Here is a 19,882-nt window from a genome sequence, read left to right as displayed (position 1 = left end):
ACTCTCAGAAGTGATGTAGCTGCCTGTTGTGGGTCTGCACACTCTTTGGAACTCACTGGAGGGCCATCCTGCACAGCACCTGGGCTGGACACAGGCTGATGCTCATTAGTGTTGAGCTGCTTATGATGAATCAACATTAGTGTGACATTGTTGACCATACAGAATCCCAGGAACCATTCTTGGATCACCAGCTTTGCTGAGGAAAAAAACTGGCCTTTAAAGATGCACACATTTCTGTGGTATCACATCTGCTGTGGTGTGCATCCATTAATGTCCTCATCCTCATAGTGTTACATGAATTGGAAACTGCCAGAATTCACGTATTCACAGTTAGCTGTAGAACTGAGCTAGGGGAAAGGCAATACAATTTGCCCATGGGATCCAGGAATCCTTTAGCTAATATGGAATTCGAATGTTTGCTGACTTGGCTGCCCAGTCAGGGTGTTGTTGCGTTTTCTTCATTTTCTTCTAGAGCTTGCTTTCTGCTTCCAAAAAGATAGAAAGAGACTTCAGAATAGGATCTTTCTTTTTTTTTTTTTTTCCAGGTAATCAGATAAATGCATTTCTATTCTTATGAACAAATACACATGCTTAATGCTTTGCTGATGTGTCTGATTAAAAAAAAAAACTTTAATATAAATAGCTTCTCAAATATAGAGATCTTTAACTCATTTTGTTGAAAATGTAATTAGTATGTAGTACATAGAGGTGTGCCCAGTAACAGGCAGATGGAGACAACTTGCATGGCAATATTAAATTATTCAGTACTTCAGTTTGCTTACAGCTAAGAGAGAAAGAAAAAAATATGTTTGTCTAGTATGTGCTGTGACTTTTGAAGTTACTTTGCCATTCAGTTTCTTACTTCTCTGGCTTTCAAACAGGGTTATAGGGTGGAGAATCTGCCTCTGTTATTTCTGTTTAGTGAACATGGGCAAAGGCTAGATGCTAGTTTGGCTAGCTGCCTCAGGTATGTGGGCATTTATGTCTAGGGGACCAGGAAAGCAAGCTTCTGCATGAGACATGAGCATACTCCTCTGAAGGATGGAGAGAGATGCAGTGTGTGTGTGTGTCACAGTGTTGCTTCTGCCATTGGATAGGAATATATCATCTCCAGCATCATTGAGGATCTGTAGGGTTATGTGCTTAAGGTTTGTTCACATAGTAGGTCCCTATGTGCTTAAGGTTTGTTCACATTCTTAAATGAAGGGAACTGATTTATTACTGTGATAAATATTATAATATGTTGTCCTGGAGTGAAATTGTCAGGAAATTTAACTCTTTGTTTCCCTCTTTAGGAATTTACGCGTTTGGACTGTTTGCTACGGACATCTTTGTAAATGCTGGACAAGTAGTAACAGGGAATCTTGCACCGCATTTTCTTGCACTTTGTAAGCCCAACTATACAGCACTTGGATGTAAACAGTATACACAGTTCATCAGTAGTGCACATGCCTGTACTGGGAACCCAGACCTTATTATGAAAGCCAGAAAGACATTCCCATCCAAAGAAGCAGCACTAAGCGTATATGCAGCTATGTATCTGGCTGTAAGTATATTGTTCTGTTTAATATCACCGTATTTTTGATAGCATATGACAAACTATTTGGGAGGGAGAGAATGGAGGGGGAAGGTAAGACAACTATTGACAAATTTTATGTATGTAATCCTTCTATGTGTTACTGTGAAAGCTTTGAGAATCTGGTTCTTTGGACTTAATTCTGACAATTACACCTGTTGTTATCCTTAACAGATGTAGTGAGCTTTAAAAGCTAAAAGAAATGTTTAGCGCAGTGCTGAGAGAGGATAAATTGTCCAGAAATTGTTATAAATTTAGAATAATCAGATTCTTGGTTTACTTTTTCCCTGTTTCTAGACAATCTGGAAGAAGGCTCTGTTGTGTGGCAAGGGGTAGGGGGAAAGGATTGTCTGTAACCAATTGGTAGTAATCTCCTGTGTTATAACCTAGTTCAAATAAGTGGAATTGCACGTGGCTGTATTTGTTGGTGGACTGAAGCGAAAGAGTGGGCATATGCAAGTCTGATCTCTCCAAGTTTCCTGAGGATCTATGCGTGTCCACATGTACCAGAATTGGTATCTATAGGTACTGCAGAGCTCTTGCAATCAGTTTGGCTCTTATTCTGCATTTAGGTGGGCTACAAGACAATCCAGCCCTTCTTCCCTCTCTCCTTCGTAACACCAAGTGATGATTAGGGCTGGGATAAACTGCTGTTAGCTAGGTGGCATCAGAGCTGCTGCTGAGGTGGTTCAGAAGTGAGGGCAGTAGGAATGGCCCTTGCTCAGGTAGCTCAGTGCAGTGCTCCCTGTCTGAGTTTGAAGTGTGGGCTGTTCTGTCTGCAAGCAGCAGTGCGTGTTCTTCATCAAGATTTCCTGGGGCACTTTTGTGGAAATCTTCCAGCTGACATGCAGCCATAGGCCTTTATAGCCCACTGGAAGGGCTCAAGGCTTTCCTCATGGTATCAGTGAGGAGTAGGGCAAGTGTGTGGCTCTGGTCATTTCAGGAGTCAGCTCTTTAAATCTGTCAGTATGCAAACTCTGTGTGTGTGTGCGCATATGTATGTGTGTTTATCACTTTTGAGCATATATATTTATTGAGCTGCCTTTTAATTTTTGATTGATCTGGAAGCTGATACTTGCCAACTGATACTTGATATGTGTCAGTGTACCAACACCATGCTTCTGAGTATGGTTTCAGTATCAGTGCTCAACATCTGCACCCCTGACAGCAGTGTTTACCTGAAGTTCCTTGTGAGCAATGCTTTCTTGGAGATTTAGATTATCACTTAGCACAGGAAGGAGTTAACTGCAAATAAGACATGAGAAATAATATTCCATTCTAACTTGTGGTAAATGAAAGGCTGCTAATAGTATTGTCTTTATTTGAGAGATATCTGAGACTTTGCTTCATTGAACCGTATGTCCAAATTTGGTATGAACTATTTTAGAAAATGTTCAGCATTCTACATTTTAATTGCTCCTATTTTTCTCATCCATCTGTAAAGTTGGATTTCCACTGTTGCCATGAGTCACAGAAGAGGAAACCAACTGTTCAGCTACTGCAGAGCAGAAAGGAAAACAGTACTGATGCATTACAAAAATAAAAAGGAGATAGTTACTAAGACTTAATACCTAGTATCTTAGGCTAGTACCTAGGATTTTGATGGGAGTTACAGTGCTTTATGCAAACTTTATGTTGCCTGTGATCAATAGTTAGTTAACAAAATCAAAATTGGAAGCTGGTGTGATTTATTTTATGACTTTATAGTCTGTAACAGCAGAAATGGATATATCCTGTGTCATTAGTGTATTGTTATGCATGACAGCATCATCATTTAACTAAAGCACTGTAAACTGCTGACAGGACCGATGAGTTGTTCTTGTAGGCTGCCTGATGAACTAATTACTGTGATGTATCAGCTGAGTGCTAGCCTACACATTTAGGTCCTTGACGCAATATTGGCAGTCTTTTTTTTTTTTTAAATCCAGTTGCACTGTTGCAGTTAAAACTACTGTTTCTTACACAGCAGGCAGAGAAATGCAATGTTCCAGTATCTAGGGTCATGTCCTTACAGTGTCGTGAAGTTTATTGGGAAAATTGGCTCTGAATGACAACTTTCTCATCATTATTCACTGGAGTAGAATGTTCAAACAGTAGCCTAGTCTTTGTATGAACAGTGGTACTAAAGTTATTGGGAGCATGAACATAAAGACCTTCATATACTACTCAGCTAGTATTTCATAAGCATATCATTTCTGATACAAAATGTGCTTTCTTTTATTATTAACAGAAATATGTGGGTGAGGAGAGGTTGTTACAGAATCCTCCCTGGACAATTTAGACAGATCTGCACAAAACAAAACTAGCTTAAAGATATAAACAGGCACTGTGCACCTAGCATCTTGTCAGCAACAACTTTTTCATCTAAGTTCTTGAGTCTTCCTTTTTCACTCATCGCCTCTTTGAGAGTGGGTGGCTGCTATGGTAACTCTGAATTCCCTTCCTGCTGGAAGTAAAGGCTTTTTCAAACAATTGTACTGCTAATATTTAGACCTCTCTAGCATTTGCCTCCATTACTTTTCTCAGTACCTATCAAGAAAGACTTAGCAAATGAAATGTTAAATGGTGGCAGTACACTTTGTTTTTTTTCTCTACCCTATCCAAATGTGAATGCTTCCAATGATTCATAACTTATCTTCCTAAGACTTCCAGGTTTATTTATCCCTTGTATACCTGATACTTCAAAATGAATTACCATAAATCAATTTCAGAATTTCTACCCAAAATGGCAATTGACTGGGTATCTCCTTAGATGTCTGCTCAGCTAATCTGAGATCTCTTTTGCGTGTGCATGAGTTGGATTACTAAGTTCAGTGCAATAACTGATCACTTTGTATCAGCATTGCAGTTCACGCTTTCTCAGCTAGAGTAACATCTGCTGACATGGATATTAAGGCAAGTGCTTCAAGCTTATTAAATTGGTATAACTGTATAAGCCACATTTTAATATGCATAAGCTAATGCAGTTTGGATGATTAGAGGTATGTTTTATGACTTCCTTGGTGTTTGTTGTTGTTGTTTTCCCATAAGCAACACACAGAAATGAGAAGTCATGAGTCTTTTTATTGGTAGGATTTCAGAGTGGTCTGTGAAGATGTAATCAATCTATTCCCATGGTTTCAGATATGAGTCTAGTGACTAACAGTTGTCCTTTGATGTTGCAGATGTAGGGGATTGTTCATTGCTAGCTGAATGTTAAAACAAGTTTTAATTAATCATATAAAACTTTGTATTTTCTTGCTGCATTGGATAAGAAGAATTGGCAGCTGACCTATCTGAAGTACAGATTTTGAACTTGGTGTTATCAGATAAATTTCAGACTTTAGATTTGTAATGATAGAGGAACATGTTTAGTGTCTTGAGAATTACCATAGCCCTTAGGTGTGTAGGCTGTTCTTGTTGCTTTGAACTGGCTTCAAGTACAACTTCAGGCAGGGCTAGGAGATACAGCTGACAAATTATTCTTCCCTATCTGCTAAGCTTTTGTTGAGATCTTGTTCTCCTTGGCGATGTTCAGGCTTCTGGCGTTCTGCTGCATCACCCTTGTGGTTCAGTGTGTTTCTAAGTCACTGGGAAAAGACATCAAGGCAGACTGGGTCACAGTGCTGGCAATGTGACACTGCCTAGTGTTACTCCTTCATTCGGTCTTTAAGTCTTAAGGTGTCATGTCATCTGTGAAGACCTGGTTCTTGAAGTGTCTCTATGGGTCCCACTCAGTGGGTAGCGGCATGGTGAACCTCTGTTTGATAGGCTTTGAGTGTTGAGATTTAACAGAAACATTGTATAGAATTTGCTTTTTTACTGTCGTCTTATTTTTTATTTTTGTTCAAGATTAAAGGATTCTTCTGTCTGCTTTTCAAGGATTTTCTTTTCACTATCTGTCTCAGTGAGTAAAAGTATTTTGATGCTGATTGTACAGCATATATAATGGTCTTCATCTAATGGATGCATTGGATTCTTCGTATTGCTTAGCAAGTTAACATTACTACTTGATCCAGAGATTTATCTAAAGACCACTGGAGTTTTCTTGTCAGTCAGTTCTTTGTTACAATTTAGTTGCTCAAGATGACAACCTCTGTAGACTGAATCAGTTATAGTTAACATTTGGGTATATCTTACAGTCTTGATACATTGAAGAGTATCGTCTCCTCTATTTGTTTGAAGTTGCATCTGTAAGAAACTCTTTGTGGGACAATTTACAGTAAGTTCCAGCATTTCTATAGGTTTATTTTCCTTTTGTCAACCCACACTCTTGACTTTGAAACCCAAGTTTTGCCTAATGTTATCAGTAATCACTGCAAAACACATGAAACAAACAAACAAACAAAAACAACTGGAGAAGACTCCAAAAGAACTTGAAAAGAATAAAAAAAAAATCTTCAGTGAGAAGCTTTTGTTGGAGTAATGCTCAGATAATTTGAAAATAGAATTGTTCTTTGCTCTGTTAATAATTTGACCCAATAGTTATTAAAAGTGAAGCTGAAGAGCTTTTATGTTGTCAGACAGGATTCTGACAAACGATTTAACTTGTTTGTAGTCTGTAATCCTCTACAGCCCACTACTTTTTCAGCTTTTTGATCTCTGAATATCTCTTTTATTGCACCTATGATAAGGAATATAGAAATCTGTGCATTTCAGAAGTGGAAGAAGTATAATGTAGTAGCAAGTAATATAAGTAATAACAAGCAAAATAAAACTTGGAAATTTATATTTGGAGCTCTGCTTGGGAGGAATCACAGTACAGGCACCAATCTCCTTTCCACTTGCCACTTCATGAGTCATTATTCTCTGCCCACTAACAGACTGATTTGTCCTTTTGTCATTTCCCCCTGCCCATCTGCTTCATGAAGGACCAAAACAGCCAGCATGGAGGACGTCTTCCTCCCCACATCCTGGGATCTCAGTCTAAAAAAACAGATAGGAAAATTAACCTTCCTCCTAGTTGGTGTGTCCAACCTGATACCTAGCTCCACACTAAGCAAGATGAGACTCTGGGACTTGCTGCATGTGTGCGTGTATGTGTGTGTGTATGTACATCGCTTTTCCTCCACAATTAAGAAGAAATCTGCTGAATTATATATTCTTAGTGCAATGCAGAACTTTGACTGAACTGACTTCATTAATATAGTTCTTGAGCTATAAGTTTAAAAATGAATGTCTGTAAGTCCTGACTTGCAGAATTCTGTTTCCTATGCAGAGCTTTGCAAGTGTGTAGACTAAGTTTTTCCAGAAGGTTTGCTGTACTTCAGTTGATTCTTTAATAGAATACTGTTCTTAATGTCTCAATGGGTGTTCTTTAAAGAAAAAATAAATCTGTGCTGGCAGAACCCTTTGATTATTGTTAATAATGAACTGGACATGGCAATCTTGATTACGTATAGAGGAAGGGACTTGTCACATGTAAGTCTTTGTTAGTGCATGAGTTTCTGCAGTTGTTTCTGCTTGCTGAGTGCTTTGTCTCAGTAAGGATCTGAAGGATGAGCTTGACTCTAAAAAGTGTTTCAGAGAATTTTCTGCAGAGTACTCTTCAACTTAATTTTGTATTAAAAATGCTGAAGTTTGACTGAAATACTAAATAATCAATTATTAGTATTTGCATTGCGATGCGTTTTGACTTCATAAAAATTGAGGTCATCTTGGGTGATGACTAGTTGTTATAGATAACTGAAATGCATTGCTACTGCCTGCCTTAAATAAACTAATGTTTTCTTTTCAGTTGATTTTTTCTTCTCAGTAGTCATTTTGATTTTGCTTATCCCAAAAGAGATTTTCATGCTGGATAGCTCACTGCTAGCTTCTTGTGTTATCTTCACCCAAATTTATGTGAAATTTGATGATCTTGCTGTCTGTTCAAATTTTAGACTGTTTTCTCAAACACCAGATGTTCTTACATAGAGTGCTAACGAGTGTAATGCTGGTAGTATCTGAAAGGACAGTGAGACTTACTGAAAGAGAGAGTAACTGAGCATGGGCAGCTCTGTAGCTTGAAAAAGAAGTGGGGCTAAAACACTGAAAATGAGGTTTGAAGTCATCAGCATTCCATGTTAGCCACTGAAAAGAGTTTGCAAAACTGTAGGGAACTAATGTAGCAGTGGTAGAAATGCTGTATCTTAAATGAGCTAGGAAAAGGAAAGTAGAAATATGTGTTGGAAGTAAAGACTTAATCTCACTTTCTAAAATCTTGCTCTGTCTGCATTAGTGGAAAGCTGATCATTGCATAAAATACATTGGTAATGTGTTGCAGTACACTGCTGTGATTTTAAGCTATCTAGTTACATTGTGATTCTTTCTCTCTGCTTTAATATTTCTGTAATGTTTTGAACAAAAGGACCGGAAGATGTTCTTTTCAGACAAGTTCTGACCAGTACTTCCTTCATATAACTTGATCAATTTACTATAACTAATCCTAGACTTAATTATTGCACTAATGCATAACTTGTTACTGAGCAAATTCAGTTGAAATTTCAGACAGTACAGAGGGTTGCCTGTTTGTTAACCAAGAAAGTACCAGTTTGTCAGTGCAGAATTCATCTGTTTCTCTTTCCAGTTAAAAGTGGTAACATTACAGGCTTTGAGTTTCCAGGGAAACTTCACAAAGAAACTTCTTCATTTTTTAAAACTACAGTGCTTTACTGAAACATGAAGCTTAAAGACTTCAGTGGGTTAGCTGCGGAAGCTGCAGAATGTAAATATGCATGTTTCTCAGAAACCTACATGGTTGAAATATTGTTTTTCGGGGTGAAATATTTAAGCAGTCGTAATGCCAATATTGACTATAAACAAGAGAATGGAAGTTCAGAGTTTTTAAATTCATTTCTTCCATTGGCCCATCAGAGCTCAGAAAGTACTGGTTTAGACCCTGCTCTCTAATGCACGTAACCTTGGGACAAAAGTGTGCTGCTGCATTTCCATGCATTGCATTTAATCCAGTAGTACTTGCAGACAGTAAGGCTGCAAGCAGGGCAGAGGTAGGGATCTCCGTTTCTTGGGGGATGTATAAAATTCCTACACTTGGGTTGGTATATGTGCTGTTGGGAATTAGTACTAAATATCCTCAGTCAGCCTATGTGAAGTATGGGATGTATTGGTTACACGCTGGTTGAAAGTGTTATGTTTCATTTTTAAGAGTAGATGCTCTTGTTCAATTTTCACTGCTTTTTTACAAGTATATACCTAATCACACAGATAAGCTGCATGTGAGGAAGGAAGGCATTTGTTAATAAAACCAATGGCTTAATGTAGCCCCTGCCAGGACAAGATTTTTTCTATCATTGCCAACATGAGGCAGTGCAAAATGAGTCTATTTACCTCTTTGCATAAATAGCTTGATTGGATACGGTTGTAAAAATAAAGAAATAAATATAAATCAATCCCACAATGCATAGTCTGTTTCAACCAAGTTTCTAGTATTCTGTTCACCAATTAGTGGGAAAGTATTATCCATCAGCATTAAACTTTTTTCTTTTCTAATTTTCAGATGTATATCACCAGCACGGTAAAAGCCAGAGGAACAAGGCTTGCAAAACCTGTTCTGTGTTTGGGCTTAATGTGCTTGGCTTTCCTTACGGGAATCAACAGAGTAGCAGAGTATCGAAATCACTGGTCAGATGTAATAGCAGGATTTATAATTGGAATATCTATAGCAGTATTTTTGGTAAGTGTGTATTTGTCACTTTTTGTGGAAAAATATTACTATATTAGTTTGTATCTCCTAGCACATGCTGGTAGACTTGACTTTTCAAACAAATGTCCAAGAGTTGTTTCTATTTTTTTAATTGTCAGTTTCCTTAGATATATTTACATGCACTCAGAAGTGTCAAATCAAAAAAATAATTGATCAAATTATCTATTTTGACTTCCTTATAAACCAAACTGTAGAGTTTCTTCCAGTAATTTTTTTAACATTAAGCCCCGCATTAAGCAAGTACATATTTCTCAGAATAATGTCTATTCATAATTTGAAGTGTAAAGTAATACATGCAGTGGAGGGATACCTACACTGATCAAAGAATGAGTAGTGTTTCTTTTCTGGCTTTAAAGAAGCCCCCTCTGATTTTTCAGTCATACTAATTCAAGCATAAATTGAAATTCTATTTTATCCAGTCAAAAATTCTTGCTCAGTCTTCTCATTTTTTCTGGAGTTGCGTTCCAATGCTAAATCTTTAGTTCCAGTTATTAATGGTCTGTGTCTGTGTTAGAAAGCTGTCACTAATTTATTAATCACCTTCACCAATAAACTTCAGTGTGAGACTATAGAATAATGTAGTCATTGCTGTTTACTGCCTATAAATTTGTCTACTTGGCAGCTTGTATTAGTACTAAATATAACTGATTTTTTTTCCCTGTGAAAATACTTTTGGTATTGATTCTGGGATCTCAGGATCTTAGATCTTGAAAACTTGGCTGTGAGCTCACACAAGAATAGCTGAAGTGGGCTTTTTCATTCATCTGATAAATGTGAGGGCAGCTTTCTTTTAATACATACCTGCTGGTGCTTCCAAACATTCCTTTCCACACAAGGTGTCCTGGTATAGTATTATGTTGTGTGTTCTTAAGTTTTATTTGTTATGTTTTGCCCCTAAAGTCATAAAAGGAAAGAGTAGAAAAAAAAATTTTGTTCCAGCGCTTTTTCTTATATTTTGTGATGTGTGCTGTAAAAACTTCTCCGAGTAGAATGGCATCAAATTTAGTTGTGTTTTACAGACAATGTAATTGAAAAGAACTGCCTTAGTTGAGTGTCTGAATTAGCAGAACCTTCCCACCCCTCCCACTCCACGATGATGTATGTCACTTTCCTAAATGCCTGTGCGAGTCACTGCTATGCTGCTGCTGCCCTGAGCAAGTTTAGAATCTAGGACAATCCTGGGACAATTGTTGTCTTTTATCTTCCCTCTCTCTGCTTGAAAAATTCTTTGCTGGGCAAAAGTTACATGGCATTGGCCCTTTCTAGAAACACGAGATTTCCATATATTCTGTACATACTCTGGCCATCGTTCCCTTATAAGGAAAGGCTGAGTCCTGGAACTGTTGAGCTTGGAGAAGAGTAGACTGAGGGGGGATCTTGTCAATACTGATAAGTATCAGACAAATGGCAGGTAGCTGGATGGGGCCAGGCTCTTTCTGCTGCTGCCCGGTGACAGGACTAGGGTAATGGACACAAACTGGAACACAGGAAGTTCCATATGAGTCAAATCTTCTTTACTGTGATGGTGATGGAGCAGTTTCCTAGACAGATTGTGGAGTTTTCTTCTTTGGAGATACACAAAACCCACCTGGATGCCTACCTGTGTGACCTGCAGTAGGGAACCTGCTTTAGCAGGAGGGCTGAACTTGAAGATATCTAGAGGTCCTGTCCAGTCCCTATGAATCTATGATGCTGTGACATCAATTCACGACACTGATAGTAATTAGTATTATATTGTTTAGATTCAGTAATGGGTTTACTTTTAGATAAGTGAGTTTTCTCATTGGTGGATAACGTATATATAAAAAACTGCTTAAAAATCTTTTGTCTTGTAATATTAATTAAGGGTTTCCTGTAAAACATGAACTTCACATTTGTGTATTTCTGCTGTAAGAAGTGACTAAAGCTAGTGTCAGTTTTGCCTAATTATGGATGTCAGGATCAAAGCTCAAAAAAAAAAAAATAGAGTTCCTTAGCAATTCTGTTTATCTTCTGTTTATCTTCTAATCCCTTCTAGGTTGTTTGTGTGGTAAATAATTTCAGGGGACGTCAGCCAGAAAATGAACATTCTCATATGGATAATCTGGCCCAGATGCCCATGGTCAGCATACCCCCAGTAGAAAGCCCTTTAGAAAAGGTAATGTCTCACTTTCTTAAAAACATTATTGAAAAATGTGATCTTGTAGTAGAGCGTGCTAGCAGTAGTCTTTTGGGTATCCCAAAATGTTCTTCATTGAGTAACTACTGCAATGTGTTTAATTTTTTTTCTTTTTGTTTCTAGTAGTAAAAACAAACAAACAAAATAAACTAGCTTTGCAAAGATGATGCAAGAGTTAGGCAAGGTTATGTCTGAATAATACTGTGAGCAAGCAGACGCTGAAAAAGAATAACATATCCAAATGAAGAAAACATTTCAGGCATTTTTACCAGAAGGAAAGTTAGAGCTACAAACACGAAGTTTTAAAGCATTGTTAATTTATAATCACTTTCTGTCATTAATTATTAAGATCTCTTCTGTTATGCCCATGCTTGAAGATAGTAAACAGTCCTAAACATTTTAGGTCACCAAAAGTGCGTTCCTATGACATTCCTTTACTATGACATTCCTTTAAGTTCATACTTCTACTGACATTTCTTCTGTTCAACTGTAAGAATCAATGTTTTTAACCACTTCGTAGTCTGTGCTAGTCACTTTAAATTGGTGGAAGCTGTCTTTTAGTAAGAATTGCTGCCAGCAGTAGGTTTGTTATTTATTTGCTTGGAGGGGAAGATTTCCTTTCTGAATAATCCAACATGTCTTTTTGAACCAAATGTGTCTAAGCTACTTCTTCTGATATTTTGTCATAAGGAGGTCACAGTATCATTTGCTTGAACAAGAACAAGCATTTAGATGATGAATGTGTATCTTCAAAATAATCCATTCAGTAAACTCTCTGTAAAATGTCAAAACAAAACGATGTCAGTTGGCTTAAGACATAACATATTAATAAACATGTCTTATTTATGTGCTAGGCTCTCCTACAATAAAAACTGTAGTTCAAAAGCCATTGTAGGTCAGAAATGTACATTCTCTGCAAATTCTGCTTATCAGAGATCTAGTTTGGCTGCTTAATTTTTTATTTTTATCCTGAGGATAAAAAACTCAAGTTAACAACGTTTCTACCTAATTTGACACACTTTTATCCATGACAAACTGTTTTTGTTTCCTAATACTCAGCCTAGGAAAGATGAGGTGATACGGGTAAAGCTATGGGAGGGAGGCTACAGAAATAGTTTGCCATGCTTGACAACCACTGCTACCATTTGTGAACTTCCCAGGACTCCATTAGAGAATGCCATTCAGAGAGAGCCTTTCCCTCTGAACTCTCTATGTTGCTGTGACAGTGGAGGGTAGCTATTTGCTGTCGTGGGACTTCTCTCTAGATACTTAAATCAGGAGACTTCCTGCAAGGTGCTACAACTGGTGAGATCTTAGTGTTTGGGTTCACCTTTCCTTCTGTTGCAAAGCCTTTGTTCTTTGCAGACCGAGAAGATGAAATGGAAGGATGATTATGTGGAGTATTTGGGAAAGGCTTTTCTTGTTTCCACCTGCAGAAAGGCTTGAACTAGAATTAGCAAATAATTGATGAAAAATCTGCTTTTATCTGAGCGCTGCAAGCGGTGAGGTGTTTGTTTAAATGTCTGGTCTAAAGTTTTGTACAGAAGCCAGAACCTATTAAATAAAAGGCATTAGGAATAACATTTACGTGGAATTAGGGTCTAAACTGAGCCATTTCAGTTAACTACCATCATTTCAAGAATTAATAAATTGTCTTTCAGTTTTTAACTATTTTCTTCATTCTCCTCTAGAGAGAGGTGATAGGTGATTTGTTTGCTACTTGTGTTTTGCCTATTCTAGCCATGTGCAAATTGCTTCTTGCTACTCCTCAGCTGGGGCTGTTCTAGTTATACAGTCTGAATTCATAAACATTCTTATTTGGCTTATTTTAAATTTGTTTTTCTCTGTTCTCAGTTTGAAAGCTCCCGTGCAAATATTAAAAGCAGCTTACTGTCGTAAATTAGCTACTAAGAGTGAACAGATCCTGACTGACTGAAGTTAGATCTGAAGTCATGGGGCAGAGCAGTTCTGGGATGAAGCAGAGTTGCTTCTCTGTTACTGGTATTTAAAAATAACAATGATATGGGCATTTGGAGTGAGCAATTCAAAAATGCTGTCCAAAAGAATAACTTCATTAGAAATGCATACCAGATAGGACCTCTTTCTTTGCAGTTTTATTTGTAAATCACTCATAAATGAATAAACACAAGTTCTATCACACAGACCTGGTAGCACCTTATTTTGAGTTTCCAGATCTGCTACTCATCTGTTGCAGCATTTTTTTTCCTGCTGGAGAAAGAATGTGCTTGGTATGTTCTCTGTGCTGTCACTGTCTTAGTTCTGAAGGAGGTCAGGAGTCATGTCCACTTAAGCAGGAATATGTGTACTTGGGGTGCTCTGAATTGATATTCTGCTGGTTAATGGCAAGGGTGGATCACTGTTTGCATGCCACTTGTTTGATTGCAGTGCATGCAGATGATTAAGTTGTTCTGCAGAAGTGCCCAAATCTTATGCACTCAAATAGAAGGTAGTTGCAGTGTCTCCTTGAAGAACCCTTGCCAGCGCTGGCTCAGCGGTGCAGACTTCAGACTTATTGCTTTCACCTTAACTACATTCATCCTTAGAATTAATGAAAAGAATGAAAGCCAAGAAACCTCATCACTCACCCATCTGCTCCTTTTTCTCTTCTGCCTCTGACCTTCATCATCTCTTATAAGGCAATTTGTGTTGCAGTCAGCTGGCACTTCGCTGCAGATGGGAGGCCCGCTTTCCACCACGGTCAAGGTTTTTCTTTTTTCTTTCTTTCTTCTGTTTATAATTTATTTTCTGTTGAAAGAGTTCCTGGGAAATAGGGATATTCTGGGTGGCACTCAGGAAAATTTGAAGTTCAGCATCATTCAATAGTCAAACACTTTTTTCCTGTTTTGGGAGGGAATCACACCCTTTCACCTGAATTTGGGTGTGGCTGCTGACACTGCTAGCCTTTTTATGCAGGTGTTATAGCTTTGAAAAATCAAATACAAGGGAAATACAGAGCATTTGAGGATGAACTGGGGCAGCAGGTAAAATAGGTTATAGAGGTTTTAAAATGAAGTTTTGAGTTAGACTGTAGTTCATCTCCTATGAGATGTTTTCAATGTCTGATCATCAGGGCCCAAAATTACATGTTTGCACGCTGTTCTGTTTAACTGATGAGCTGAATTTGTATCCAGAGCTTCTGCCTGGCATTCCTTTGCAGTGTTGTTTCTGTCAGCAGTGTCCAAGCTATGTCCCCAGATGCAGCTGTTCTTTGCTGCCGTGAGGTTGCTTTTACTAGTGGGACTGACACTCGAGCTTATAGTGAGATAGAAACAGGTAGTTTGTAGTCTTTACCTTTACAGATGGGCTAGCCATGGTAGCAGTGGTTTAGTTTGCTCTGTTTATTGCCTTTTTTTTGAAACACAGCTGCTTCTAGGTTTTTATGATAAGTATTTGCAGTTTCTTTCAATATGACCTTGATGCCTATCATACCAGTAACCAGTAACTGTTAGGGCCAATTGTTTCAGAAGTCTTGTTGAGTTTGGCACTTATTCTTGTTCTATCGTGTACTGCCAAAGGTAATGGTGGAAATGAAACATTTTAACAATAGTAAATATAGAGGTAGATGTGCATTCCTCTTAAATTTCTGATTAAGACTGAGAAAGCTTTTTCCCTTCTGTATCTCAAATGTAATGTTTGTTTGGTTTTTTTTTGTATTTACTCCTCCCTGATTGTTCATGAGATATAGAGGTCTTCAGCACTGTGGTACTAAGGAGTCTGTCACTGGCGCACTGTGTGCACAGGATGACTGGCTCTGTGACCTGGTCCCCAGACTCTCTGGTCAGGCTGATGGCTTGTCATCGAGCTTGCAGGCTGAATTCAAGACACAAAGATGTTTTAGGTCACTGTGCTATGAGAGAATGAAGGAGAGGACTTGTGTCTAATTCTGCTGCTCTAAGATACTTCAGTTGAGAAGTATCTGAATACTGAATATATGTTGACATCCACAAGAGTACGCAGGTATCCATGCAGGCTGTGTTTTAATACATGTCTATGTGTTTCCAGCGCAGCTACTAGAGCCTGTGTGCTGACATGAGCTTATGGGCTGGTTTTCTGATATCTGTGGTCATATTGGTTCTCTTAACAACACTGTTAAAGGAGACAGGGTACAACACTGTTTCAACACAAAAAGACAATAAGTAATTTTGTTCTGATGTTAAGCGCTCAAATTGGCATTCATGTCTGACTCTTCTGCTTCAATCTACTTCTGTTAGGGGATTAGAAAATAAATATTTGTTTTGGAATGCAAACTGTTATCACAATGTCTAACTTTCAAATAAAATAGTATTTAAACATAGAAAAAGGAACAATATATTCAGAGTGACTTCCTCAAATATGGATGTTGTAGGTTTTAAAGAATCAAGGTATTAGTAACAACCAAGAAGATCCCTTGCAACAAAGCTCCTTCAAAGCACGCCTCATTAGATTCTTCTCCTGGATCTCAGGAATGGACTGTTTAGACTACCTGCACATAAGGCAATAAACGTGTGTGTGCAGGAGTGCATCGAAGTGTTTGTGTCTGGATTTAAAGTAGAGGCAGATGCAGTGTGCTGGCAGCGTTCTGTGCAGGTCTGCAGTCTTTTAAATGAGGACTTTCACTTGAATTCATTAATTTCTCTAAAATTGTGACATAACCAGGAAAAGTATAAAATATGCTTTGCTGAGCAGGAAATTTTTTACAGTATCTAATCTATAGTTACTTTTTGCCTGAAGTACTACTGTACTATTTTTTAAGTTTATAAACCCCATTATGTGAAGGACTATAGGCAATTTTTCAAAATCCTGTTTTCAAAATTGGAAACAATTTTTAAGGTGATGACTATTACAAATATTTGTAATTGTATTAATGATTGCACAATAGAAATAAAAGATCAGATTAAAAATATTAAATATATGCAATGAAAGCTGCAAACAGAAACTTGGTGCGTGTTTTTCAATTATTTAACATTATAAATAGCTTGTGAATATAAATTAATTAAAATCTTAACAGAAGATATACAGATATAGATAATTTTCCCAAAAAAACCTGCACTCAAGGCTTAGTCTTTTAGACTTCCATTTTTCTGCTAGTGGTGTGGGAGCATGCTTATGAAGTATGCTATGTTTGTGATGCTGACACCAGGCTGATGCTGTCGGTTTAGAGCAAACAATACAAAATCTGACACATCTGTCTGTGAAACTGTGTCTGCTAAGCAGACCCTTAGCATGCTCTTCTTCTGAGTGCTGTAGGTGAAATCATTTCCCATGGAGTTGAGTTGCTGAGATCTTGTGCATGCTTATTGGCTTGTCTCTTGCATCTGTGAATCTTTGGCTGATGATGGTTAGTATCTCTGAAATTTGTCACAGAGGGATGCTGTATTGGTTGTTGTTGTTTGTTTTGGTGGTTGGTTGTTTTTTTGTTTTTTGTTTTGTTTGTTTTTGTGCGTGAACCATCTCAGCAAAGCTTATTTATAGTTTTGCCTGGGAAGTTAACATATTAAAAAGCATGAATACTCAGACAGTTGCATGAGTCAATATCAGTGATTCTTGCCATAAGAAAGTCATTACTTTTGACCTAGTTATGCATCATCTTGCTTAATCCGTTGGAAATGAATCAACCAGTCTACTGAGTCCAAATCAATCGCTCTCCAACTAGGAGCTTAGCATTTCTCCATGAGGATTTACTGAGCAATGGGGATTTTTTTTCTGTGTGATTCTGTTCTGTGCTCTGCATATGCTTCCAAGGATGGTGACCTGCTCATTTTGGAAGTATAGCTGGCAAGAGCACCACGTTCACCTTTCTCAACGAATAGCTACCAAACCTTGAGTTAATAGCATTTGAAATACTACTTGGTTCTCTGCATCACTGGCAAATGTGCGCCACTTAGAGAATGGAATATTGTATAGTAGGAAGTGAAATAGTTAATTAGAATAAATAATGATTGAAACACTTTTTTTCTTCAATTCCCCATTTTTCAACTATTTTGCTTACTAACAACAACAACAAAAAAAAGTTTGATGCTGCCTTAAGTTGTAAGGATAATTTCCAGATCCAAGTAATAAAAAATGCCAGACTTAATAATAGCCTCACAGCAACTTTAGACTCACTGAGGTTGCCCAACGCATTCTCTTCTCTCTGCTGAAAGCAGAAGACCAAAAACGGAAGTGTTTTGAATTGCTTGCATTTTATTTTCCAATTAGGAAATCTTATTTTGCTTTTATGCTTCGGAATGCAAATCTGTAAACAATGACTGATGCCTAGTATTGTTTACTGAAAATATTTTTACAGGAAGTTGCATGCTGATTATTTTCCTTCCTCACACTTTAAAAAAATGACTGCTAGCTATGGTTCAATCATTGCTGGTTATTTGAAAAAAAATACTGTTTTGGAGAAAAAAGTATGTAGATGTGTATTGCTTGATGTTCCACAATTCCTAAGGTTATCACAAAATGCAGCAAGGATGTTGCTGGAGCTAAAAATCCTTAGTGTACAAAGGAAGGGAAAAAAAAAAGAAAGAGCTCATCTTCCTGTGCCCCATACGGCCATGGCAGAGCATGAGGAGCAGAGATTCCTTTCTGTAGTGTGAAAATTGAAGATGCTCATCTCCTTTCCCCGGCTCTCTGAAGACTGGCAGACAAATATCTAGGCAGTGCAGTTACATATATAGTCATCCAGCATTTGACAAGGATTTGCTGTAGGAGCGAGGAGAGCACTACAAAGAAAACCAGCTTTATTTACATTAGCCTGCAATACACTGCAAACATGAGGCTGTCACTAAAGCAGAAGATGCAACAGTTTTCACAATGGTGACTGATGTCTACATGTGTGGTTTCTGGGTTTTTATTTGTTTGTTTTTCCTTTAACTCGTAGAACCACATCACGGCCTTTGCAGAAGTCACATGATGTTGACGCTGGTGTATATTCACTCCATTGGACTTCATCTCTTTTCACAGCCCACTCACGATAATTGCAGTGTAACAAAACCAAGAAATTTTTAAAGTCCTCTTTCTGACTTGATTTTTACATCATTAAAATGATACCTACATTTTGAAGATTTCTTAAATATTAGAACGTCACTTTACTTTCTAGCAAAAATATTAACTGTTTACTTTTTGATGGAATGGGACAAACTAAGCACTAATTACCTTTATCTGACACTTCCCTCTATTTTGGCTTCTCGATGTTTTTTTAATGGTTCATGTACCTATTCCAGCAGTACTCCATATTTTGATTCAAATTGATTTTTAAAATCTGCATTTTTAATTCAGCATGAATTTGTTTCCATTTGAGGCAGTTTTAGTGTATAAAAACTAGAAAAATATTACCTTCTGTATGAAAATGCTGTTTGCACATTGTATTACTCTGTATTCCATGTAATATACCATTCAAACAATGTTATATGTAAAACTGGTGCTTCTGCTTTTGAAGAGAAAAAAAAAATGCCAATTTTTACTGTAATAAGTATTGTATCATAATTAAAAGTTTATTTATTTGGATATTTTCCTGACATAATTGTAGTTGAATTGTTGATTTGTAGTTCTTGAATGTCTTGAATGATATATATGTATCTAGGTTAAAAGAAATGAAAATAATATAGACATTTTGATCATTGATATATTCTTTATTACTAATGCTATCCCACAAAAGGTTAAAGGCTCCATTCTTAGCTCAGCATATCTGATGGGAAGCCCTGCTATCACAGATCATTTAAACAAATTACCGAAGGAGCCCTGCATCTTCTCTTCATATTCGTTGTACACCCAGATATTGTGCTGGGAGAATGGGGTGTCAGGACAGGAAGAGGGTGACTGATATAGTGAGGAAAAGTGCACGTGTGTTTCTGCCCTCTTGTTGGAGCATTTATGGAAAGTAAGCAATGGCTGCATTAATTTACTTCAACTGGAGTGACTGAGAAAGGCAGAATTTATCTCTAGAAATCTCTGCATCCCTGTTTCCTTTTTAGGGCCATGTTCTTGTAAAAAAATCCTCTGTCAGATTCTGCACTGCTGACAGGATTTTTTTCATTCCACATCAATGATGTTCTCATATCACTGTTATCACTGTGAAAAATCAAATTGAGCCTCCCCTTCAAAAGACAGCCTCACTGACTATTCATAGTGAAGATTATAGATGCTGAAGATACTCTTAACTGCTGGAATGTTTTCCTCTGGCAACTGCAGTTGCAGTGCTAGCTCTATAGACATGTTTAGGGTATAGAAGTTCAGTGTGGTCTGTTGAAATGAGTATAGAATTCTAGGCCTTAAGTTTTCCATAATTCACTGCATTTCCTCTGCATTAATCATGGGTAGAAGATATTTAAAACATAACTGTGGAATCGGATATATATTTTTATATTCTGAATTTTAGTGCATTCCTGTGTCCGTGCATTTTCATTTTTATTTCTCTTTTCACTAAAAGCAGCTACCTAAATATTGCTTGACAAGCAGGGCAAGGCCAAATCTTCTT

At 37.5% G+C, this 19,882-nt stretch overlaps 1 protein-coding gene across 1 annotated transcript in view; it reads left to right on the top strand.

Moving 5' to 3' along the window:
• The window catches only part of PLPPR5 (phospholipid phosphatase related 5), a 41,628-nt gene extending 22,258 nt beyond the window's left edge, over positions 1-19,370 (top strand). Inside the window, exons 3-6 of the mRNA XM_065742305.1 lie at positions 1,296-1,546; positions 9,054-9,230; positions 11,278-11,397; positions 18,287-19,370. Of these exons, the coding sequence (XP_065598377.1) occupies positions 1,296-1,546; positions 9,054-9,230; positions 11,278-11,397; positions 18,287-18,319 (581 nt within the window). The 3' untranslated portion in view covers positions 18,320-19,370. The remainder of the gene's footprint in view (positions 1-1,295; positions 1,547-9,053; positions 9,231-11,277; positions 11,398-18,286) is intronic.
• Positions 19,371-19,882: the final 512 nt, after the last annotated feature.

Source organism: Cyrtonyx montezumae, unplaced genomic scaffold, assembly GCF_038088225.1.
Source record: "Cyrtonyx montezumae isolate F1298 unplaced genomic scaffold, pur_monq_1.0 scaffold_1, whole genome shotgun sequence".
NCBI lineage: Eukaryota > Metazoa > Chordata > Aves > Galliformes > Odontophoridae > Cyrtonyx > Cyrtonyx montezumae.
The sequence above is the reverse complement of the archived record's forward strand: the minus strand, read 5'-3'. Positions and strand labels throughout refer to the sequence as shown.